The sequence below is a fragment of the Cyanistes caeruleus genome, chromosome 6 (genome assembly GCF_971803275.1).
Source record: "Cyanistes caeruleus chromosome 6, bCyaCae1.hap1.1, whole genome shotgun sequence".
Lineage (NCBI taxonomy): Eukaryota > Metazoa > Chordata > Aves > Passeriformes > Paridae > Cyanistes > Cyanistes caeruleus.
The window spans coordinates 13,926,310-13,953,094 of NC_141706.1; the positions used below are offsets into that span (position 1 = coordinate 13,926,310).

Genomic DNA, 26,785 nt, shown 5'->3' on the forward strand with positions numbered 1-26,785 from the left:
CTTCTCAGGGCATTGAAGGTCAACCAAATGCTGCAGGTTTCATTCTTCCTTTCATATGGTCTATGTCCTGGGGTTTGACTCTTAAGCAGAGCTATTTTTTTATTTTGCAGCCTAGCAGTTGTACGGTGGGGCTGTGTGCAGGTGAATTCACTTGAGAACGATGGGTAAATCAGCTCCTGGGAAGATGTGCACTGCCTGGCCCCGATGCTTCAGCATGCTTGAGGTCAGCTTGGCTGCCTCTGACTGTCTAATAATAATGCAGAATAACAGAATTAAGTATTCATTGTAATTGGTGATCAATAAGATTTGTTTTCAGCTAAGTCTGCATGCTAGTTTCTAAAGCACTCCAGTCTGTTTCATCAATGACCTTTGTGGTTTTAGCTTAAGCTAAAAATCTAGTTTCTGCTGTTGTTATTTTCTGCCCTGTCGCTGTGAGAGGAAGGGATGATGGCTGGAGGTTTGGCAGTCAGCGAGGGCCTGGCCACCACTGCAGTTCTGTACACTCAGCCTTGGAGATGTGATCAGGAATGTGCTGTTAGTTGCCAGTTTTGTATTGCAAAGACTGAGCATGCTGCCATCACTGTGTTTGATGAGTGAGTTTTCATTGGTTTGGTCCAACTCCAAAGCAGCCTTAATTTGAAGGTGGAATTCTTTGTGGATGAGGCTGTGAAGAATATGGTGTTTATACTCCCATCCTACGGGCAGTACGGTAGAACAACTCCTAACTGATTTGGTAATAAAGACCTAGTTTTTCTTCACTAAACCTGCCCTAGCCAAATTCATCAGCTGGTGATAGCTATCTCTGGAGTGGAAAACCTTTATTGACTTGATTGACAATTTAATATACTTTGTCAAGCTGTGTTGTTTAGTTTCTGTTGATCCAGAGACACCTGGGGCTCCTTTTGCTTCCTAAGGGATTAAAGTAGCAAGCACTTAGAATGAGATATTGGGAAGATGGGTGCAGGAGACTTTGTAATTTACTATGGAAAAACATAATAATGATGATGAATATTTCAGGTGGAAACGATAGCATTTCACTATATACTATGTGAAATGCTTTTATGTGGTTTTTTTCATTTCTCTTTTATTTTTTAATCCTGGATAAATTAAATGAGGCTTTTGGGGAAAGCATGAGCTGGAATTTCTATTGAGGTTGATAACCTCTGATTCTGCTCTCATTTGTCTGTCTGCTGGAACTTGTAGCAAACTAGCTATGTCCAAGTTTAATTGTGTAATAATTATTTTTCAAATTGAGCCTTTCTCCCTTGGTGCTGATGTATTTGGGGGAGGGAGGGGAATGGAGAGTAAAGAGCTCCTTTCATGAATACAATTTTAATTTCATCTTGCTGATTTGAGCCTTTCCAAGATTCAAGTGAGCATTGGATCAGGTTGGAACTGAGGGGATGACTCATGACTCTGGCATAAAAACTACATTGCATTCCACATATTAGGAGTTTTCTGTTGCCCACAAGAAAGTTCAGGAAAAAAAGACAAAAAGAGAAATGGGTTTCAAATTTCCTGTGCTATTTTCAGTTGACTCCTCTTTCTGGAGATGCCTTAGCAAGTGTAGGACATCTGAAAAACTTGGAACTGCAACTTTCTTGTTGAGGCTCTGATGAACATTGCTTCTGTCATCAAGTTCTTGTGTTCATACTTTGAACTTAGCTGAGTAATGTTGGTATCAGCAGACTCTACTAAAGCCATGCCTTCCTAATTAATAATGCATTCTTAATAAAAAAAAAAAAAATCTATTTCTTCATGTATTTAATTACCTAGTGAGTGTAAGACTGAATGAAGTTAATACCGTGCAGATTTCAAGCAAAACGCTGCTTTTTAATGTGCTTCAGTATAGGCTATGCACAAGTCAATAGACATGATTTTTAAGCCTCAGTTACCTTTCATTACCCTGTGCATATTCAAATTCAGACTGATGAATGCTGAACCAAAAGCAGACATCATAGAGTTAATTGAAGTTCTTTAAATTCAGAGGCAAACTATTTTCATAGCTTTGTTTTGAGGGTGGGTTGCTTTTGATGTCTGGGGTTTTTTTGGCTAAGGCAATGGCAAACATTTATTTATCCTGCTCCCTCCCCATTTTCCACCATCGTTGTTGCCAGTGATGCCTGCAGTGCTCAGTGGTCAATGACCCTCAGCCAGGGTGAGCTGCAGGAGCCTTACAGACGGGCCTGTTCTTTCTCCCAGTGCTAGAACAAGTGCAACAGCACAGTGCCATTTTGCTAAAAGCTAATATTTTTCCCAGCAGCTTCTTCTCCAGGCAGAATGAAATGCTTTCTTCAAGAGCAACCACATCTTTTCTCTGCCTGAAAGGTTGTGTTTGTTTGGGGTTTTTTCTCTTGCTTTAGGTGAGAGATAAAAAAAAATGAAGAGGAAAGCCCAAGGAAATGCCAAAAGTACCAAGTGGTAGTAATTTTGTGTGAGTGTCTCCATTTACACTTCAAACTTGCTCTTGGAGAACTTGGAGCTGCATTTAAAATATATTTTGGTAGGTGGTCTGCTGCTGACTATCTGCATTTCTTCTTCCATTTCTTTTCTGTGCTTGTTTGGTATTGCTGCTGAATGTCCCCAAAGAGTAAAGTGGTGTGGAAGAGTTGAGGAAGCAGCTTTTGAAATTCTAAAGCTGATGTGTAGGTTTTGTTCCTCTTGGATTTTTAAAAGCAGGTATGTCATCCAAGTTAACTTTCTTCAGCAAGTAACAAGATTGTCGTCCTTCCACTGATGCTCTGTATTTTAACAGAGGTATTTGATGGTGCTGGAAAGGAGCAAGATGCAGAATGAGTTTGAGAGAAGTGATTTAAAGTGGGAGCACAGATGGTTGATTCCTAAAAATCAAAAAACGGATGTTTTGTTTTGTAGGAAAATGAAATCTAATCCTATTTGAGGGTCAACAGGATAAATACAAAGAACTAAATACAGATGTAGATACATATATACATATATGCGTATATATATATATATATATATGTATAACCCCGCCCCCCGAAATCTATGAAGCAGGACTGATTGGTGCCATAGCCCAGGCAGCCTGTGGATCTAATTGCCTGCCTGTATTCAGCCCTTGCCTGGATGCCAGGGGAGACGTCTCTGGATTTGTCTCCAGACAGCTTTCCAGGGATGATCCTGCTCCTTTCCTGGTGCCCCAGAGTGCTGCAAGCCCCCCGTCCTGGGGCCATGGTGATGCCTGCCGGGGCCTTTAGGGTCCCCCCTAAAGGGCAGACAGGGTTTGACTGCAAGCTTCCTTGGAAGGTGGAGGCAGGTGAATATTGGCCACCTTCTTCTTTCCCGCTGCCCTCCGTGCTCTTGCAAAGCCTGCTGGGGCACTGGGGCTCTCCATTGCAGGCAGTCTGGAGCTGCCATGCAAAGCCATCTCTCAAGGAGTCCCCAGGTCTCAGGTGCAACCTCAAGAAAATGACACAGCAACGTGTAGAAAACGTGAACTTTATTCACTTGACTACTTCTAAAATCTACAATCCAACGTTACTAGAAGACTATGGGGTAAGAATCTTAAGGCTAAGAAACTTCAATGCTTCAACTGTTTAGAACTGAACACTAAGGGAAAGGTCAACTTCTTGGGGGAAACGTGGTGGGGAATCGAACAACAACAGGGGTGTGGCTAACTTGTAAGGTGGGGAACGTCGCAGTGCCTGGGCTGGGCACTGGTCACCCGTTCCCCGTAAGGTTCTGTAGCTGGAGCGCGACGCTGGAGGTCAGAGCTGTGGGGAGGTGCGGAGTCTCCTGTCACTGCCCTCTTTTGCCGCCATCTTGGTGGTTGGTTGAGGGCTGTCGCGAAGGAGCAGCCGCATCAGGTCGCGGTTGTCCATCAGCAGCTGCATCAGCTCCGTGGGACAGCCCTGTCTTCGATGGCGGCGGGGCCCCGCACGGCCCGAAGGGCTCTGGAGATTCCGCTGCAAGGCAAAGCACAGGGATCCCCATGGAAGAGGCAGAGAGGCAGAGCGGGGCCGGCACCTGTGGGGCTGCCTTTGGCCTGGGAGACAGAGACTCGGGCCCAGTTGGGCTGGGCTGGCCCGGGGAAGAGGCTGCAGCAGGCAGAGCTCTGCCGCCTCTGCTTGGTGCTGTCCATGGAGCTCAGCCCCTGGGCCGCATTCCCCAGCCAGGAGCTCAGGCCCCTTGTGCCGCAGGGCATTGGCCAAAGGGTGCCCAAGAGGCCCTCAAGGTCTGCCCCATACCGCCTGCCTGACCCCCCACCCCCCTCCTCACCTCTCGCCAGCGTCTCTGAATTCTTTTTCCGAGCGACCATCCCATGGCCATTCCTATGATGAGCAGGTCGATGAGCAGGAATGTCCTGGCCGCCCACCGGATGCGCTCAGGGTCCGACTCGTCCAGATGACAATCCTCCAGAAGCAGAGGAGAGGCATCCGTGCTGCGCTCAGGTTTGCTCACAGGGTCGAGGGGATGAGCCAAGAGCAGCAGCACGTAAAGCTGCAGCAGCGCGGAGGAGCCGTGAGCAGCCATAGTGCTCTGCCAGCAGCACCGAGGCTCTGGGCGTCTCTCTGCGAGCAGCTGTGCCTGGGCACTGGGGCGCAGCAACAGCTGGGGACAGTTGCCAGCCAGCGTGCCGTCCCCAGAGGCTGTGATGTCACAGAAGCACAGAACGCCCTGGCTGCAGAGAGCCCTGAGAGAATGTTGAGTCCAAGCTGGGAGCCATGGCGGCAAGCATGGCCAGCAGAGCGGGGCCCGAGCGCTGCGGCCTGGCTTGCCTTGCACCCGTGCCACAATGGTGACTCCAGCAGCCCCTGTCAGGCCATTGCAGTATCTGATGGCCCACGCTGGGCACAAGTTCTTCCCAATGGCCAGCGTAAACCTCCCTTGGCCCAGCTTCCAAGCCTTGTTGGCATCTGCTCTCTCTTGTCCTTGCCCACCTGGCTGGCGCTGCCGTGTTGCTCGCTGGCCTGTCTGTGGGAGAAGAGGCTGTGCCAATGAGTGCTGCTCAACTTGGAGGCCATTCAAAGGAGGATTTGATTGTGCCTGCTGTGGGAAGAAGGAATATGCGTGCACATGGCCACTTCCCATAGGTTTTACCCCAGATTTTCATGAGCAGCTGTCCTAGTGAAAGTCAAGTCTGTTTTAGTGAGTATTTGAGGGCTTCCAGAGCACAGTGCCATCTCAGGGGAATTCTGCTGGTTGAGTTCTACTGAGGCTTTGAGATGAGTTGCAAATCCTGAAAATGTTCTCCTTGCCCAGGTAGTAATTTCACAGTTTAGACTGTGGGGATATTGATTGCTCAGTGTTGAGGACCTCATGTAACTTTCAGCCCCAGAAACTTTCAACCTCCAGTGATTGTCCTTGAGACAAAACCATTTGAAATCTTTTTTTCTGTGGACAGGAATTGCTTCGGTGTTACTTCACATCATCCATTAAAAATTTGATGCCTGGAACAAATCCCGAGTGCTGTGTGATTTCCTTGGTCGTGTTCTTTGGAATGGCTTCCCCCTCATTTTGTGAAGCTGGCCCCAGAAAGGTCATAGATGGGTGAGAAGTTCTGAAAGGCCAAGTGGTGCAGATCTTTGCCTCCTGTTTCGAGGTCTGCGGTGAGCTGTGAGTCCAAGAGCTGATCTGACGTGATGGTGAAAACACAATTGAACCTTTTTGCAGCAGGGTGGATGGATAGGAGCAAAGCACAGCACGGCTGGCAGCAGCTAATGAATTAAAATGCATCCCTGGAATATGTTTCTTCGATTGTTCTTCAAGTATTGTGGTAGTAATTCTGATGTCTGAGTAGTGAACAAGCAACAAGTAGTGAACACGTGATTTGTAGTCAGTTTTCTATTTCTTATGTAGTGGAGAGTATGGATGCTAGCTTTGGAGCAGGCTGCAGAGAGCTGCAGAAACTGCAGGCCCCATGGCCTATCAGTCCTGCCCGAGAAGCTAGCCTGGGAATTCATAGGAGGATTTCAAAACAATCCTCAGAGACAGAAAACAACTGCCAGGTGCTGTTTGTCTGTCCTCTTGTTTTCCTTGCAGGAGAAAGTCAGGGGGGTGGTGAGCCCCGCTGACCAATGATGGTGATGTAGCACTTTACTAAGCAATAAGAGTTTCCTTTCTGTACTTTCCACGTATCTGTCTATTAGACAAGCCTAGAGTAATAAAGTAGAGAAGATTCTCCTGTTGTGACTCCCTTGAGAGTCCGTGTCGTTCTTTCCCACCGTTCCCAATCAGAACGACAGAGGAGATTTTTAAGAATTGTGTTTTTCTCTCCTGGTTGAGGAATGTGTTCTTCACGGGCTGAATCTTCATATCACTTTGTTTTTGTAGAAGAGCAGTTTCAGCAGCAGATGATTCTCCTTGCCCTCCTTTTCATTTTTCTTGTCTGTATTATTGCCTGGCAGGTTAACCTTTTCAAATTGCGTGCTGCAAAACGTTGCTACTAAGGATAGTTGGTGTCCAAACAGGTTCTTTTCTCGCTTGGATTTCAACTATTGCAGGATGAAAGGTTTCTAATGAAGCTACAGAATTGCATATCACTGGGACCTTGACTTCTTCCCTGCTTGGATCTAGATAAAGAGATTCTTGCCAATTGAACTGCTGACATATTATGTAGAGATCAGGAGTGGCCACCACAAGTGGTACTGAATTCTTGGAAATGTGGTGATTTTTGTTAGAAATGATTTTAGCTTTGACAGTGCAAGCTTATCATATCCATCTGCATTTGTGTTCTATTAATCATGGGGTTTTGTATTAAGCATGGGCTTCAGTTTGCTGTCTTTTTGTCACTTCTTCAAATACCAGTTTTCTACACCTGCTGGCTTGTTCCTTCTGACTTCAAATGGTATCTCTTGGGCACATAACTTCATCTTATTGTGAACAGCGCAAAGAACATGTTTTGGTCTGCCTTGATTTGATGGAGTGATTGCTGTGGAAGGACTGGGAGGTTTTGTGGTTTAAGGTGAAAGAAGTTCAGCAGCCTTGGCAAGTAAGTGTGCCAGTTTACAAGGTGAATCTACAGAAACCCCCGTGCTTCAGCTGCAATGTACAATCTCTGAGGCTGCTGCTGTCGGGGTGCCTTTGTTCTGTTGGTTTGGGAACCCATATTCTACACAGCATCATTTGTCAGAACTCCATTTCACTTGTACAGTCCCTCTGTTTTCCCACTTCTGAATGATGGTTTTCTCTGTGCCTTTAACATGGGGAATTCTGGGTGATAAAAATAATACATATTCCATAATGTTTTACGTTTCCTCTTGGAGTTTTTTCTAGTTTTCAAATAATTACCTTTTGTTTCTAGCTGGGGGCAAAATGCATTTGCAGTTTCAGTGGTTTTTTTCCCAATTTCTAATCTTACTTGGGCACTAGATAAGGGAGAAAAATGCCCTAGTTTCATGGAAAAGATTCTGTGTTATTCCATGCCTTGAAATGAATTAAAATACGGTTCTATTGCTCTCTGTTTCATTTCTTCACTTCATTTGGTAGAGTTTAGAAATCTCTTGCCATGAACTAGGTAGTGCAGAGTGCCTGCTTTGCTGTGTTGAACTCCTGGGTGAGCATGCCAGGCTTAGTTTAGAGATTTGCTTTTAAACATCCCTTATTCCTTGTGAAATCTATCATTTGGTTTGTTTGTAGTTGTGTTAGAAGATAAAGAGGAGCGGGATCACCCTGGAAAATTTGTCATCTGAACTGAATTTGTACCCTTTAGGCCATCAGTGACTGCTCCTTAGCTTTCTCAAGGCATGAAGGACACTGGGAGTTCCTCCCAGACTCTTCTTTTGGAACAGCAGTCCTTTCTCTTTGGCTCCATGAGATGCTCTGCACAGGAGTGCTTGAGCTCTGAAGGGCAGGGGCATTCCATGAGGGTGAATAATAAAGAACTCCTGTAGCCTGAACTGTTTCCAACTTAACCCAGCAGAAGGAATTGTTTCCCAATTCTGAGTCTAATGGTGCTGCTGACAAATTGTGCAGTTTCAGAGCAGCAGTGCAAGATGTGCAAGGGGCTTGTGTGGAGGGAGAGCAGCAGCTTGTAACACTGGACCTTTGTCCCGTGGGCAGCTGTGCGGTTTTAAGCGGGAATGTTCCGGAGGGGTGTGGAATTGAAGAAATGTTTGGAAGATTTGTAGGTTTGTTGCTGTAGGTGTGAAGGGTGGGGACAAGTCTTGTCCAGTGACGGAGCAATGATTAGGTAAGGTACTGGGAGAGCATCTGAGGATGGTGTTGCTGTTGCATGTGATTTTTCTGGAGGCCATCTGATGCACACAAGATTTGTTATGACTACCAGGATTGCAACTAAACAGAATGCAGTCATTTTTCTTGTAATTTAGTGCAGCATCTTTTGATCCGTGATGAGCTGAAGGCTCAGTGCACAAGGCTGAAAGGAAATGGCACGCTCTCAAGAGATTTTGGTCTTTGCGGCTTCATGAAGGTGGATAGGACATAATTCCTTCGCTCATTGGAGCTGCAGAGTTTAGTTTGATCTCCTCTGTTTCTAAGCAGTGCTAAAAGGTGTTCCTTCCCTCAATTTTGATGGCAGCAGAGAGTCAGCTAATGAATGTGGATCTAGGTAAGGTTTGTGGAACAAAATCAAACACAATTGTCTGAAAAGCTGTTAGACATGCCTACAGTCAGTGTCAACAGAGAAGGAAGAGGTTAAAATTCCATCTTAATTTTAGAGCTCTTCCTCTCTTCTGCCTGCTTTTCCCATAGTGCATATGGAACCAGCATAGTTCATTTGATCCCTACCCCTGAGTGCAGCAGCTCACCTGCTTTCTGCTGCCCGCCTTTGCTTTCTTGTCAGATGGAAACACTGAAATAGAAAAGGTGATGTGACTTAATTGACTTCATTCAAATGCCTTGGCAATTGAATTTCTGTCTCTTGGCTGGATACTCAGCATCTCTAAGTGCAGAATCCTCCCTGGCACCGTATATCCTCGCCTTGTCCCTCAAATATTTTTTGAGGGACCACCACCACTCAAATATTTTCCTTTCATTGTAAAGTGAGTGAGATTTTACTTGGCTGGAATTCTGCAGTGCTGGGAATGAAGGCTTTTTCCTTCCTCATTTTTTTATAATGAATTTCTTTTTTATTCTATTCACACCTTCTGAGTGAGCCTTTCATAAGGGCTTCTGTATTTCACAGAGGCTACACCTATTTGGGTCTGAAGACTTTGATACAATTGTAATCACTTGGAAATGGAACCTGTTTGATTTGTATGGAAGGCAGCCATTCTCCCTGTTCCAAACTTCCTAAAATTGTTTATCCACGTTGAAAAAAAAAATACCTCTTGGAGATAGTCGAGACAGTGCATGATGGTGATTCCAGGGATGGAGAAGAAGGACCATCACCTTCCTCACACCGTCAAACTTGAGACTAATAGTCAGGTCTGCAGTTCTAATTTTAATCCACAGTAATCTACAGACAATCCTTTATTATTTAAAAAGCTGATACCGTCAAGTTGGAAGCAAGCTGAAGTTGGAAGAGTTAGGTTTCTTCAAAGCTCTTGTTTCCAGCAGGATTGGAGAGCCTTTACCTTTTGTAACAGGAAGGTTTTAAATTTGTAATGCTGACCTTGCAACTGGAACTTGGTGGCTCCATTGTTGCACTTGCAGCAGCCAGATGACCTCAAAGGAGAAGTGCGTTGTTCTGACTTCTGTGGAAGCAGTAGGCTGCAAATACCATCAGGAAGTGCTGGACTGGCAGGACATTGGATGGATGCTCTTAGGCCACAGAGCTGGAAATATCAGCTGTAGCCACATGGTAAGTCCATTTATGTAATTCCAAATCTGTTCCTCACACGATCTGTGCTCCTCTATTCTCTATCAGCTTGGTGAGGAGGTAGATGAGACTGTTGGGGGAAAGAAACCACTTATATTTAAAGCAGAGTAACTGTCCTATTATAAATGCTGAAGATAAACCTGTGAGGCTACCAAAGAAATCTTTCTTTGTCTTCCAGTTAATAACTTCAAATGGATAACAAATCTATGCTGTATAATCTGCTTTGGATGGATTTCCTTTGGAACATGTGCTTCTTCCTGAATTACAGAACTGCAATATTTTCACTGCTTCCCAGCTCTGCCATCCCAGCATCTCCCCTGCTTCCCAGCCCTCTGCCATCAGCATCTCCCCTGCTTCACAGCTTCCCAGCCAGGTCAGTGCACTGGGGGCCGGGGTGGGCAGTGGGTTATGGGGTTTTGGGATGCGCAGGGATCCCAAAGGAGCCCCTGTGGAATGGGCCCGACATCCCAGCGTGCTCCCGGTGCCCCGGCAGGGCGGTTTGCCTGGAGAAGCTGTCAGGCAGGATTTGCTGGGTTTTTCACAGCTCTGATTTCTCCATCCCCCGGAGTGCCCTTGCTAAGAGGAAGCATTGATTGCTGCCAGGCAGCACACACACGTGGGAATGTGATTCATTCCGGCCCAGGCCTCAGAATAACTTCTGTGAGCTGTTATCCCTGCTAAAATGAGCCTTTTCACAGTTCTCTATTTCCACCTAGCGCACACACACACACACAGTAAAATTACAGAGGGAAATAAACTTCCCTTGGCTTGGGAAGAAATTTTGTGTTGTTGTAGGGAGCTCTTTCTGAAGGAATAACAGGTGCCTTTCTACTACAATAATTTATATGGAAACCCAGCACCGTGTTTATTTGGTGTCAGTCTAGGGTGAACAGAAACCAGCACAGGCAGCTGGAAACAAAGGTCCTCTCGTCCCATTCCACAATATTGGTGTTAAAAATCTCTGTTCAAGGCCAGATTCCACCACAGGAATCTGGCTAAGAAAATAAGAGCTTATTCAATAAGAAAATGCCGCACTCAGAATGTTTCTTTGCATTAGGATTTTCCCAAGTATCTCGTTTAGCTTTTGTTAATAGGTTAAAGGTAAAAGGGTTTTGGTAACCCTTTTTAAGTGTACCTATTTCCTCTGTTAAATGGGAGAACAGGAGTGCAAAGCCCTATGGACGGGGGCTGCTGGAGAGATCCTATAAACCTGATTATGTCCTAGAGACCTGAGTCATCATTTCATCCCATTGCAAAGTCTCTTATTCTTTCAGTTCAGTTAAACCTGCAAAGAATTCAACCCTTAGAGCTTTAATATTTTTAAAGAGACATTCATGTCCAGAAGGTGTCTCAAGGTGTTTGTTCCATCAGGCTGGGTTTGATATCCCTATTAAAAATATATATGGCTCAATTGATGAGAAAATCTTCTTCAGAGAGAAGGATTTTTCTTCAGCTTAAAATCTGAACTATAAAATTGAGTACAATAAAGTGAAGAGTTGAGTCATGAAGCAAGGGATAGAAAAGAAAAATGACCATGCACATCTTGTGCTGAAACTGCTTGGATTTATTAGGAAAGGTCCAGCAAAATCCTCTGTTAGGAAGCCAATTAGAATTATTTATTCTATTGAGGGGGTTTGTGCCAGATCTGAAGAAATCACTTGAAGAAGGAAACTTATTTGAAAGCTGCAAACATAAATGTTCTTTTTTTGACCGAGTGATGGAGATTCTTCAAGTCTCCTCAGAATCCCACACAATTCCAGAAAAACCCCACAAAATTCCAGAGAAGTCCCACAAAACTCCCTAAATCATTTCAAAACCCTACCAATTCACAGGAATGTCCCACAAAATCTCCACCAATTCCCAGAACATCCCACAGAAATCCCACAAAAATCCCTAAATCTTCTGAAAACTCGACCAAATTCCAGAAACGCCCCATAAAATCAGCACAGTTTCCCACAAAATTCAAGAAAAAACACCACAAAATTCCCTAAACCTTTTCAAAATACCACAAAATTCTTGAAAAGCCCCACCAAATTCCCGAAACATCCCACAAAATGTCCTCAATATCCAACAAAATCCCAGAAAAGTCCCACAAAATTCCCTAAATCTTCTGAAAACTCGACCAAATTCCAGAAAAATCCCACAGAATCTCCACAAATTCCCACAGAATACATGAAAAATCTCTGATAATTCGGCAGTTCTCTACAGAATCTCACCAAATTCCTAAAAAGTCCCTCAAAGTTCCACAAATATCCCACAAAATCTCCCTAATATCCAACAAAATTCCAGGAAAAATCCCACAAAATTCCCTAAATCTTCTCAAAACACGACCAAATTCTAGAAAAATATCCCACCAAATCTCCACAAAATCCCACAAAATACATGAAAAATCCCTCAAGATCCCGAAATCGCCTCAATATCCCACAAAATCACACAAAAATCCCACAAAACCTCCACAAGTTTCCACAAAATCTAAGAAAAATTCCTCAAAATTCTTCAAGTCTCCTCAAAACCACACAAAGTCCTTGAAAAGGCCCACCAAATTCCAGAAAAATCCCACAGAATCTCCACAAATTCCCACAAAAATCTAAGAAAAATTCCTCAAAATTGTTCAAGTCTCCTCAGAATCCCACACAATTCCAGAAAAAACACACAAAATTCCAGAGAAGTCCCACAAAACTCCCTAAATCATTTCAAAACCCTAGCAATTCACAGGAATGTCCCACAAAATCTCCACCAATTCCCAGAACATCCCACAAAAATCTCACAAAAATACCTAACACTTCTGAAAACTCGACCAAATTACAGAAACGCCCCATAAAATCAGCAGAGTTTCCCACAAAATTCAAGAAAAAACACCACAAAATTCCCTAAACCTTTTCAAAATACCACAAAATTCTTGAAAAGCCCCACCAAATTCCAGAAACATCCCACAAAATGTCCTCAATACCCAACAAAATCCCAGAAAAATCCCACAAAATTCCCTAAATTCTCTCAAAACATAACCAAAATTCCAGAAAAATCCCACCGGATCTCCACAAATTCCCACAGAATACGTGAAAAATCCCTGATAATTCGTCTAATAATAATAACTGATAATTCGAGTTCTCTACAGAATCTCACCAAATTCCTAAAAAGTCCCTCAAAGTTCCACAAACATCCCACAAAATCTCCTCAATATCCAACAAAATTCAAGAAAAATCACACAAAATTCTCTAAATCTTCTCAAAACACGGCCAAAATGCACAAAAATCCCACCAAATCTCCACAAATTCCCACAGAATACATGAAAAATCCCTGATAATTCGTCAGTTCTCTACAGAATCTCACCAAATTCCAGAAAAGTCCCTCAAAGTTCCACAAACATCCCACAAAATCTCCTCAATATCCAACAAAATTCCAGGAAAAATCCCACAAAATTCTCTAAATCTTCTCAAAACACGACGAAATTCTAGAAAAATATCCCACCAAATCTCCACAAATTCCCACAGAATACATGAAAAATCCCTGATAATTCGTCAGTTCTCTACAGAATCTCACCAAATTCCAGAAAAGTCCCTCAAAGTTCCACAAGCATCCCACAAAGTCTCCTCAATATCCAACAAAATTCCAGGAAAAATCACACAAAATTCCCTAAATCTTCTCAAAACACAACCAAATTCTAGAAAAATATCCCACCAAATCTCCACAAATTCCCACAAAATACATGAAAAATCCCTCAAGATCCCTAAATCGCCTCAATATCCTACAAAATCGCACAAAAGCACCCAAAACCTCCACAAGTTTCCACAAAATCTAAGAAAAATTCCTCAAAATTCTTCAAGTCTCCTCAGAATCCCACACAATTCCAGAAAAAACACACCAAATTCCAGAGAAGTCCCACAAAACTCCCTCAATCATTTCAAAACCCTACCAATTCACAGGAATGTCCCACAAAATCTCCACCAATTCCCAGAACATCCCACAGAAATCCCACAAAAATCCCTAAATCTTCTGAAAACTCGACCAAATTCCAGAAACGCCCCATAAAATCAGCACAGTTTCCCACAAAATTCAAGAAAAAACACCATAAAATTCCCTAAACCTTTTCAAAATACCACAAAATTCTTGAAAAGCCCCACCAAATTCCAGAAACATCCCACAAAATGTCCCCAATACCCAACAAAATCCCAGAAAAATTCCACAAAATTCCCTAAATTTTCTCAAAACACAACCAAAATTCCAGAAAAATCCCACCGAATCTCCACAAATTCCCACAGAATACATGAAAAATCCCTGATAATTCGTCAGTTCTCTACAGAATCTCACCAAATTCCAGAAAAGTCCCTCAAAGTTCCACAAGCATCCCACAAAATCTCCCTACAAAAACAAAATTCCAGGAAAAATCTCACAAAATTCCCTAAATCTTCTGAAAACTTGACCAAATTCCTGAAACGCCCAATAAAATCAGAACAGTTTCCCACAAAATTCAAGAAAAAACAACACAAAATTCCCTAAATCTTCTCAAAACACGACCAAATTCTAGAAAAATATCCCACCAAATCTCCACAAATTCCCACAAAATACATGAAAAATCCCTCAAGATCCCTAAATCGCCTCAATATCCCACAAAATCACACAAAAATCCCACAAAACCTCCACAAGTTTCCACAAAATCTAAGAAAAATTCCTCAAAATTCTTCAACTCCCCTCAAAACCACACAAAGTTCGTGAAAAGGCCCACCAAATTCCAGAAAAATCCCACAGAATCTCCACAAATTCCCACAAAAATCTAAATCAAATTCCTCAAAATTCTTCAAGTCTCCTCAGAATCCCACACAATTCCAGAAAAACCCCACCAAATTCCAGAGAAGTCCCACAAAACTCCCTAAATCATTTCAAAACCCTACCAATTCACAGGAATGTCCCACAAAATCTCCACCAATTCCCAGAACATCCCACAGAAATCCCACAAAAATCCCTAAATCTTCTGAAAACTCGACCAAATTCCAGAAACGCCCCATAAAATCAGCACAGTTTCCCACAAAATTCAAGAAAAAACAGCACAAAATTCCCTAAACCTTTTCAAAATACCACAAAATTCCTGAAAAGCCCCACCAAATTCCAGAAACATCCCACAAAATCTCCCCAATATCCAAAAACATTCCAGGAAAAATCCCACAAAATTCCCTAAATCGTCTCATAACACGACCAAATTCTAGAAAAATATCCCACCAAATCTCCACAAATTCCCACAGAATACATGAAAAATCCCTGATAATTCGTCAGTTCTCTACAGAATCTCACCAAATACCAGAAAAGTCCCCCAAAGTTCCACAAGCATCCCACAAAATCTCCCTAATATCCAACAAAATTCCAGGAAAAATCTCACACAATTCCCTAAATCTTCTGAAAACTTGACCAAATTCCAGAAACGCCCCATAAAATCAGCACAGTTTCCCACAAAATTCAAGAAAAAACAACACAAAATTCCCTAAATCTTCTCAAAACTCTACCAAATTCCAGAAAAATCCCACCAAATCTCCACAAATTCCCACAGAATACATGAAAAATCCCTGATAATTCGTCAGTTCTCTACAGAATCTCACCAAATTCCAGAAAAGTCCCTCAAAGTTCCACAAACATCCCACAAAAATCTCACAAAAATCCCTAACGCTTCTGAAAACTCGACCAAATTCCAGAAACGCCCCATAAAATCAGCACAGTTTCCCACAAAATTCAAGAAAAAACACCACAAAATTCCCAAAATCTTTTGAAAATACAACAAAATTCTTGAAAAGCCCCACCAAATTCCAGAAACATCCCACAAAATGTCCTCAATACCCAACAAAATCCCAGAAAAATCCCACAAAATTCCCTAAATCTTCTCAAAACACAACCAAAATTCCAGAAAAATCCCACCGAATCTCCACAAATTCCCACAGAATACATGAAAATACCCCTGATAATTCGTCAGTTCTCTACGGAATCTCACCAAATTCCAGAAAAGTCCCTCAAAGTTCCACAAACATCCCACAAAATATCCCTAATATCCAACAAAATTCCAGGAAAAATCCCACAAAATTCCCTAAATCTTCTCAAAACACGGCCAAATTCTAGAAAAATATCCCACCAAATCTCCACAAATTCCCACAAAATACATGAGAAATCCCTCAAGATCCCTAAATCGCCTCAATATCCCACAAAATCACACAAAAATCACACAAAACCTCCACAAGTTTCCACAAAATCTAAGAAAAATTCCTCAAAATTCTTCAAGTCTCCTCAGAATCCCACACAATTCTTGAAAAAACACACAAAATTCCAGAGAAGTCCCACAAAACTCCCTAAATCATTTCAAAACCCTACCAATTCACAGGAATGTCCCAGAAAATCTCCACCAATTCCCAGAACATCCCACAGAAATCCCACAAAAATCCCTAAATCTTCTGAAAACTCGACCAAATTACAGAAACGCCCCATAAAATCAGCACAGTTTCCCACAAAATTCAAGAAAAAACAACACAAAATTCCCTAAACCTTTTCAAAATACCACAAAATTCCTGAAAAGCCCCACCAAATTCCAGAAACATCCCACAAAATGTCCTCAATATCCAACAAAATTCCAGGAAAAATCCCACAAAATTTCCTAAATCTTCTCAAAACACGACCAAAATGCACAAAAATCCCACCAAATCTCCACAAATTCCCACAGAATACATGAAAAATCCCTCAAGATCCCTAAATCGCCTCAATATCCCACAAAATCACACAAAAATCCCACAAAACCTCCACAAGTTTCCACAAAATCTAAGAAAAATTCCTCAAAATTCTTCAAGTCTCCTCAAAACCACACAAAGTTCGTGAAAAGGCCCACCAAATTCCAGAAAAATCCCACAGAATCTCCACAAATTCCCACTAAAATCTAAATCAAATTCCACAAAATTCTTCAAGTCTCCTCAGAATCCCACACAATTCCAGAAAAAAAACACAAAATTCCAGAGAAGTCCCACAAAACTCCCTAAATCATTTCAAAACCCTACCAATTCACAGGAATGTCCCACAAAATCTCTACCAATTCCCAGAACATCCCACAAAAATCTCACAAAAATCCCTAAATCTTCTGAAAACTCGACCAAATTCCAGAAACGCCCCATAAAATCAGCAGTTTCCCACAAAATTCAAGAAAAAACACCACAAAATTCCCTAAACCTTTTCAAAATACCACAAAATTCTTGAAAAGCCCCACCAAATTCCCGAAACATCCCACAAAATGTCCTCAATATCCAACAAAATCCCAGAAAAATCCCACAAAATTCCCTAAATCTTCTCAAAACACGGCCAAAATCCACAAAAATCCCACCAAATCTCCACAAATTCCCACAGAATACATGAAAAATCCCTGATAATTCGTCAGTTCTCTACAGAATCTCACCAAATTCCAGAAAAGTCCCTCAAATTTCCACAAACATCCCACAAAATCTCCCCAGTATCCAACAAAATTCCAGGAAAAATCCCACAAAATTCCCTAAATCTTCTCAAAACACGACCAAATTCTAGAAAAATATCCCACCAAATCTCCACAAATTCCCACAAAATACATGAAAAATCCCTCAAGATCCCTAAATCGCCTCAATATCCCACAAAATCACACAAAAATCACACAAAACCTCCACAAGTTTCCACAAAATCTAAGAAAAATTCCTCAAAATTCTTCAAGTCTCCTCAGAATCCCACACAATTCTTGAAAAAACACACAAAATTCCAGAGAAGTCCCACAAAACTCCCTCAATCATTTCAAAACCCTACCAATTCACAGGAATGTCCCACAAAATCTCCACCAATTCCCAGAACATCCCACAGAAATCCCACAAAAATCCCTAAATCTTCTGAAAACTCGACCAAATTCCAGAAACGCCCCATAAAATCAGCACAGTTTCCCACAAAATTCAAGAAAAAACACCACAAAATTCCCTAAATCTTTTCAAAATACCACAAAATTCTTGAAAAGCCCCACCAAATTCCAGAAACATCCCACAAAATGTCCTCAATATCCAACAAAATCCCAGAAAAGTTCCACAAAATTCCCTAAATCTTCTCAAAACTCTACCAAATTCCAGAAACATCCCACAGAATCTCCACAAATTCCCACAGAATACATGAAAAATCCCTGATAATTCGTCAGTTCTCTACAGAAACTCACCAAATTCCTAAAAAGTCCCTCAAAGTTCCACAAACATCCCTCAAAATATCCCAAATATCCAACAAAATTCCAGGAAAAATCCCACAAAATTTCCTAAATCTTCTCAAAACACGACCAAATTCTAGAAAAATATCCCACCAAATCTCCACAAATTCCCACAGAATACATGAAAAATCCCTGATAATTCGTCAGTTCTCTACAGAATCTCACCAAATACCAGAAAAGTCCCCCAAAGTTCCACAAGCATCCCACAAAATCTCCCTAATATCCAACAAAATTCCAGGAAAAATCTCACACAATTCCCTAAATCTTCTGAAAACTTGACCAAATTCCAGAAACGCCCCATAAAATCAGCACAGTTTCCCACAAAATTCAAGAAAAAACAACACAAAATTCCCTAAATCTTCTCAAAACTCTACCAAATTCCAGAAAAATCCCACCAAATCTCCACAAATTCCCACAGAATACATGAAAAATCCCTGATAATTCGTCAGTTCTCTACAGAATCTCACCAAATTCCAGAAAAGTCCCTCAAAGTTCCACAAACATCCCACAAAAATCTCACAAAAATCCCTAAATCTTCTGAAAACTCGACCAAATTCCAGAAACGCCCCATAAAATCAGCAGTTTCCCACAAAATTCAAGAAAAAACACCACAAAATTCCCTAAACCTTTTCAAAATACCACAAAATTCTTGAAAAGCCCCACCAAATTCCCGAAACATCCCACAAAATGTCCTCAATATCCAACAAAATCCCAGAAAAATCCCACAAAATTCCCTAAATCTTCTCAAAACACGGCCAAAATCCACGAAAATCCCACCGAATCTCCACAAATTCCCACAGAATACATGAAAAATCCCTGATAATTCGTCAGTTCTCTACAGAATCTCACCAAATTCCAGAAAAGTCCCTCAAAGTTCCACAAACATCCCACAAAATCTCCCCAGTATCCAACAAAATTCCAGGAAAAATCCCACAAAATTCCCTAAATCTTCTCAAAACACGACCAAATTCTAGAAAAATATCCCACCAAATCTCCACAAATTCCCACAAAATACATGAGAAATCCCTCAAGATCCCTAAATCGCCTCAATATCCCACAAAATCACACAAAAATCACACAAAACCTCCACAAGTTTCCACAAAATCTAAGAAAAATTCCTCAAAATTCTTCAAGTCTCCTCAGAATCCCACACAATTCTTGAAAAAACACACAAAATTCCAGAGAAGTCCCACAAAACTCCCTAAATCATTTCAAAACCCTACCAATTCACAGGAATGTCTCACAAAATCTCCACCAATTCCCAGAACATCCCACAGAAATCCCACAAAAATCCCTAAATCTTCTGAAAACTCGACCAAATTCCAGAAACGCCCCATAAAATCAGCACAGTTTCCCACAAAATTCAAGAAAAAACACCACAAAATTCTCTAAATCTTTTCAAAATACCACAAAATTCTTGAAAAGCCCCACCAAATTCCAGAAACATCCCACAAAATGTCCTCAATATCCAACAAAATCCCAGAAAAGTTCCACAAAATTCCCTAAATCTTCTCAAAACTCTACCAAATTCCAGAAACATCCCACAGAATCTCCACAAATTCCCACAGAATACATGAAAAATCCCTGATAATTCGTCAGTTCTCTACAGAAACTCACCAAATTCCTAAAAAGTCCCTCAAAGTTCCACAAACATCCCACAAAATCTCCCCAGTATCCAACAAAATTCCAGGAAAAATCCCACAAAATTCCCTAAATCTTCTCAAAACACGACCAAATTCTAGAAAAATATCCCACCAAATCTCCACAAATTCCCACAGAATACATGAAAAATCCCTGATAATTCGTCAGTTCTCTACAGAATCTCACCAAATACCAGAAAAGTCCCCCAAAGTTCCACAAGCATCCCACAAAATCTCCCTAATATCCAACAAAATTCCAGGAAAAATCTCACACAATTCCCTAAATCTTCTGAAAACTTGACCAAATTCCAGAAACGCCCCATAAAATCAGCACAGTTTCCCACAAAATTCAAGAAAAAACAACACAAAATTCCCTAAATCTTCTCAAAACTCTACCAAATTCCAGAAAAATCCCACCAAATCTCCACAAATTCCCACAGAATACATGAAAAATCCCTGATAATTCGTCAGTTCTCTACAGAATCTCACCAAATTCCAGAAAAGTCCCTCAAAGTTCCACAAACATCCCACAAAAATCTCACAAAAATCCCTAACGCTTCTGAAAACTCGACCAAATTCCAGAAACGCCCCATAAAATCAGCACAGTTTCCCACAAAATTCAAGAAAAAACACCACAAAATTCCCAAAATCTTTTGAAAATACAACAAAATTCTTGAAAAGCCCCACCAAATTCCAGAAACATCCCACAAAATGTCCTCAATACCCAACAAAATCCCAGAAAAATCCCACAAAATTCCCTAAATCTTCTCAAAACACAACCAAAATTCCAGAAAAATCCCACCGAATCTCCACAAATTCCCACAGAATACATGAAAATACCCCTGATAATTCGTCAGTTCTCTACGGAATCTCACCAAATTCCAGAAAAGTCCCTCAAAGTTCCACAAACATCCCACAAAATATCCCTAATATCCAACAAAATTCCAGGAAAAATCCCACAAAATTCCCTAAATCTTCTCAAAACACGGCCAAATTCTAGAAAAATATCCCACCAAATCTCCACAAATTCCCACAAAATACATGAGAAATCCCTCAAGATCCCTAAATCGCCTCAATATCCCACAAAATCACACAAAAATCACACAAAACCTCCACAAGTTTCCACAAAATCTAAGAAAAATTCCTCAAAATTCTTCAAGTCTCCTCAGAATCCCACACAATTCTTGAAAAAACACACAAAATTCCAGAGAAGTCCCACAAAACTCCCTAAATCATTTCAAAACCCTACCAATTCACAGGAATGTCCCAGAAAATCTCCACCAATTCCCAGAACATCCCACAGAAATCCCACAAAAATCCCTAAATCTTCTGAAAACTCGACCAAATTACAGAAACGCCCCATAAAATCAGCACAGTTTCCCACAAAATTCAAGAAAAAACAACACAAAATTCCCTAAACCTTTTCAAAATACCACAAAATTCCTGAAAAGCCCCACCAAATTCCAGAAACATCCCACAAAATGTCCTCAATATCCAACAAAATTCCAGGAAAAATCCCACAAAATTTCCTAAATCTTCTCAAAACACGACCAAAATGCACAAAAATCCCACCAAATCTCCACAAATTCCCACAGAATACATGAAAAATCCCTCAAGATCCCTAAATCGCCTCAATATCCCACAAAATCACACAAAAATCCCACAAAACCTCCACAAGTTTCCACAAAATCTAAGAAAAATTCCTCAAAATTCTTCAAGTCTCCTCAGAATCCCACACAATTCTTGAAAAAACACACAAAATTCCAGAGAAGTCCCACAAAACTCCCTAAATCATTTCAAAACCCTACCAATTCACAGGAATGTCTCACAAAATCTCCACCAATTCCCAGAACATCCCACAGAAATCCCACAAAAATCCCTAAATCTTCTGAAAACTCGACCAAATTCCAGAAACGCCCCATAAAATCAGCACAGTTTCCCACAAAATTCAAGAAAAAACACCACAAAATTCTCTAAATCTTTTCAAAATACCACAAAATTCTTGAAAAGCCCCACCAAATTCCAGAAACATCCCACAAAATGTCCTCAATATCCAACAAAATCCCAGAAAAGTTCCACAAAATTCCCTAAATCTTCTCAAAACTCTACCAAATTCCAGAAACATCCCACAGAATCTCCACAAATTCCCACAGAATACATGAAAAATCCCTGATAATTCGTCAGTTCTCTACAGAAACTCACCAAATTCCTAAAAAGTCCCTCAAAGTTCCACAAACATCCCACAAAATCTCCCCAGTATCCAACAAAATTCCAGGAAAAATCCCACAAAATTCCCTAAATCTTCTCAAAACACGACCAAATTCTAGAAAAATATCCCACCAAATCTCCACAAATTCCCACAGAATACATGAAAAATCCCTGATAATTCGTCAGTTCTCTACAGAATCTCACCAAATACCAGAAAAGTCCCCCAAAGTTCCACAAGCATCCCACAAAATCTCCCTAATATCCAACAAAATTCCAGGAAAAATCTCACACAATTCCCTAAATCTTCTGAAAACTTGAACAAATTCCAGAAACGCCCCATAAAATCAGCACAGTTTCCCACAAAATTCAAGAAAAAACAACACAAAATTCCCTAAATCTTCTCAAAACTCTACCAAATTCCAGAAAAATCCCACCAAATCTCCACAAATTCCCACAGAATACATGAAAAATCCCTGATAATTCGTCAGTTCTCTACAGAATCTCACCAAATTCCAGAAAAGTCCCTCAAAGTTCCACAAACATCCCACAAAAATCTCACAAAAATCCCTAACGCTTCTGAAAACTCGACCAAATTCCAGAAACGCCCCATAAAATCAGCACAGTTTCCCACAAAATTCAAGAAAAAACACCACAAAATTCCCAAAATCTTTTGAAAATACAACAAAATTCTTGAAAAGCCCCACCAAATTCCAGAAACATCCCACAAAATGTCCTCAATACCCAACAAAATCCCAGAAAAATCCCACAAAATTCCCTAAATCTTCTCAAAACACAACCAAAATTCCAGAAAAATCCCACCGAATCTCCACAAATTCCCACAGAATACATGAAAATACCCCTGATAATTCGTCAGTTCTCTACGGAATCTCACCAAATTCCAGAAAAGTCCCTCAAAGTTCCACAAACATCCCACAAAATATCCCTAATATCCAACAAAATTCCAGGAAAAATCCCACAAAATTCCCTAAATCTTCTCAAAACACGGCCAAATTCTAGAAAAATATCCCACCAAATCTCCACAAATTCCCACAAAATACATGAGAAATCCCTCAAGATCCCTAAATCGCCTCAATATCCCACAAAATCACACAAAAATCACACAAAACCTCCACAAGTTTCCACAAAATCTAAGAAAAATTCCTCAAAATTCTTCAAGTCTCCTCAGAATCCCACACAATTCTTGAAAAAACACACAAAATTCCAGAGAAGTCCCACAAAACTCCCTAAATCATTTCAAAACCCTACCAATTCACAGGAATGTCCCAGAAAATCTCCACCAATTCCCAGAACATCCCACAGAAATCCCACAAAAATCCCTAAATCTTCTGAAAACTCGACCAAATTACAGAAACGCCCCATAAAATCAGCACAGTTTCCCACAAAATTCAAGAAAAAACAACACAAAATTCCCTAAACCTTTTCAAAATACCACAAAATTCCTGAAAAGCCCCACCAAATTCCAGAAACATCCCACAAAATGTCCTCAATATCCAACAAAATTCCAGGAAAAATCCCACAAAATTTCCTAAATCTTCTCAAAACACGACCAAAATGCACAAAAATCCCACCAAATCTCCACAAATTCCCACAGAATACATGAAAAATCCCTCAAGATCCCTAAATCGCCTCAATATCCCACAAAATCACACAAAAATCCCACAAAACCTCCACAAGTTTCCACAAAATCTAAGAAAAATTCCTCAAAATTCTTCAAGTCTCCTCAAAACCACACAAAGTTCGTGAAAAGGCCCACCAAATTCCAGAAAAATCCCACAGAATCTCCACAAATTCCCACTAAAATCTAAATCAAATTCCACAAAATTCTTCAAGTCTCCTCAGAATCCCACACAATTCCAGAAAAAAAACACAAAATTCCAGAGAAGTCCCACAAAACTCCCTAAATCATTTCAAAACCCTACCAATTCACAGGAATGTCCCACAAAATCTCTACCAATTCCCAGAACATCCCACAAAAATCTCACAAAAATCCCTAAATCTTCTGAAAACTCGACCAAATTCCAGAAACGCCCCATAAAATCAGCAGTTTCCCACAAAATTCAAGAAAAAACACCACAAAATTCCCTAAACCTTTTCAAAATACCACAAAATTCTTGAAAAGCCCCACCAAATTCCCGAAACATCCCACAAAATGTCCTCAATATCCAACAAAATCCCAGAAAAATCCCACAAAATTCCCTAAATCTTCTCAAAACACGGCCAAAATCCACAAAAATCCCACCAAATCTCCACAAATTCCCACAGAATACATGAAAAATCCCTGATAATTCGTCAGTTCTCTACAGAATCTCACCAAATTCCAGAAAAGTCCCTCAAAGTTCCACAAACATCCCACAAAATCTCCCCAGTATCCAACAAAATTCCAGGAAAAATCCCACAAAATTCCCTAAATCTTCTCAAAACACGACCAAATTCTAGAAAAATATCCCACCAAATCTCCACAAATTCCCACAAAATACATGAGAAATCCCTCAAGATCCCTAAATCGCCTCAATATCCCACAAAATCACACAAAAATCACACAAAACCTCCACAAGTTTCCACAAAATCTAAGAAAAATTCCTCAAAATTCTTCAAGTCTCCTCAGAATCCCACACAATTCTTGAAAAAACACACAAAATTCCAGAGAAGTCCCACAAAACTCCCTAAATCATTTCAAAACCCTACCAATTCACAGGAATGTCCCACAAAATCTCCACCAATTCCCAGAACATCCCACAGAAATCCCACAAAAATCCCTAAATCTTCTGAAAACTCGACCAAATTCCAGAAACGCCCCATAAAATCAGCACAGTTTCCCACAAAATTCAAGAAAAAACACCACAAAATTCTCTAAATCTTTTCAAAATACCACAAAATTCTTGAAAAGCCCCACCAAATTCCAGAAACATCCCACAAAATGTCCTCAATATCCAACAAAATCCCAGAAAAGTTCCACAAAATTCCCTAAATCTTCTCAAAACTCTACCAAATTCCAGAAACATCCCACAGAATCTCCACAAATTCCCACAGAATACATGAAAAATCCCTGATAATTCGTCAGTTCTCTACAGAAACTCACCAAATTCCTAAAAAGTCCCTCAAAGTTCCACAAACATCCCTCAAAATATCCCAAATATCCAACAAAATTCCAGGAAAAATCCCACAAAATTTCCTAAATCTTCTCAAAACACGACCAAATTCTAGAAAAATATCCCACCAAATCTCCACAAATTCCCACAGAATACATGAAAAATCCCTGATAATTCGTCAGTTCTCTACAGAATCTCACCAAATACCAGAAAAGTCCCCCAAAGTTCCACAAGCATCCCACAAAATCTCCCTAATATCCAACAAAATTCCAGGAAAAATCTCACACAATTCCCTAAATCTTCTGAAAACTTGACCAAATTCCAGAAACGCCCCATAAAATCAGCACAGTTTCCCACAAAATTCAAGAAAAAACAACACAAAATTCCCTAAATCTTCTCAAAACTCTACCAAATTCCAGAAAAATCCCACCAAATCTCCACAAATTCCCACAGAATACATGAAAAATCCCTGATAATTCGTCAGTTCTCTACAGAATCTCACCAAATTCCAGAAAAGTCCCTCAAAGTTCCACAAACATCCCACAAAAATCTCACAAAAATCCCTAAATCTTCTGAAAACTCGACCAAATTCCAGAAACGCCCCATAAAATCAGCAGTTTCCCACAAAATTCAAGAAAAAACACCACAAAATTCCCTAAACCTTTTCAAAATACCACAAAATTCTTGAAAAGCCCCACCAAATTCCCGAAACATCCCACAAAATGTCCTCAATATCCAACAAAATCCCAGAAAAATCCCACAAAATTCCCTAAATCTTCTCAAAACACGGCCAAAATCCACAAAAATCCCACCAAATCTCCACAAATTCCCACAGAATACATGAAAAATCCCTGATAATTCGTCAGTTCTCTACAGAATCTCACCAAATTCCAGAAAAGTCCCTCAAAGTTCCACAAACATCCCACAAAATCTCCCCAGTATCCAACAAAATTCCAGGAAAAATCCCACAAAATTCCCTAAATCTTCTCAAAACACGACCAAATTCTAGAAAAATATCCCACCAAATCTCCACAAATTCCCACAAAATACATGAGAAATCCCTCAAGATCCCTAAATCGCCTCAATATCCCACAAAATCACACAAAAATCACACAAAACCTCCACAAGTTTCCACAAAATCTAAGAAAAATTCCTCAAAATTCTTCAAGTCTCCTCAGAATCCCACACAATTCTTGAAAAAACACACAAAATTCCAGAGAAGTCCCACAAAACTCCCTAAATCATTTCAAAACCCTACCAATTCACAGGAATGTCCCACAAAATCTCCACCAATTCCCAGAACATCCCACAGAAATCCCACAAAAATCCCTAAATCTTCTGAAAACTCGACCAAATTCCAGAAACGCCCCATAAAATCAGCACAGTTTCCCACAAAATTCAAGAAAAAACACCACAAAATTCTCTAAATCTTTTCAAAATACCACAAAATTCTTGAAAAGCCCCACCAAATTCCAGAAACATCCCACAAAATGTCCTCAATATCCAACAAAATCCCAGAAAAGTTCCACAAAATTCCCTAAATCTTCTCAAAACTCTACCAAATTCCAGAAACATCCCACAGAATCTCCACAAATTCCCACAGAATACATGAAAAATCCCTGATAATTCGTCAGTTCTCTACAGAAACTCACCAAATTCCTAAAAAGTCCCTCAAAGTTCCACAAACATCCCTCAAAATATCCCAAATATCCAACAAAATTCCAGGAAAAATCCCACAAAATTTCCTAAATCTTCTCAAAACACGACCAAATTCTAGAAAAATATCCCACCAAATCTCCACAAATTCCCACAGAATACATGAAAAATCCCTGATAATTCGTCAGTTCTCTACAGAATCTCA

The 26,785-nt window shown here is 40.6% G+C and overlaps 1 protein-coding gene across 1 annotated transcript; it reads right to left on the reverse strand.

The window, feature by feature from the left end:
- Positions 1-3,440: 3,440 nt before the first annotated feature.
- Positions 3,441-4,548, reverse strand: LOC147652459 (uncharacterized). Its single transcript, XM_086895160.1, has 2 exons — positions 4,237-4,548; positions 3,441-3,923 (listed from the first exon to the last, which is right to left on the reverse strand). Exons 1-2 carry the CDS (start codon positions 4,489-4,491, stop codon positions 3,726-3,728), a joined length of 453 nt encoding a protein of 150 aa, XP_086751286.1. The 5' UTR covers positions 4,492-4,548; the 3' UTR covers positions 3,441-3,725.
- Between the last annotated feature and the right edge of the window lie 22,237 nt (positions 4,549-26,785).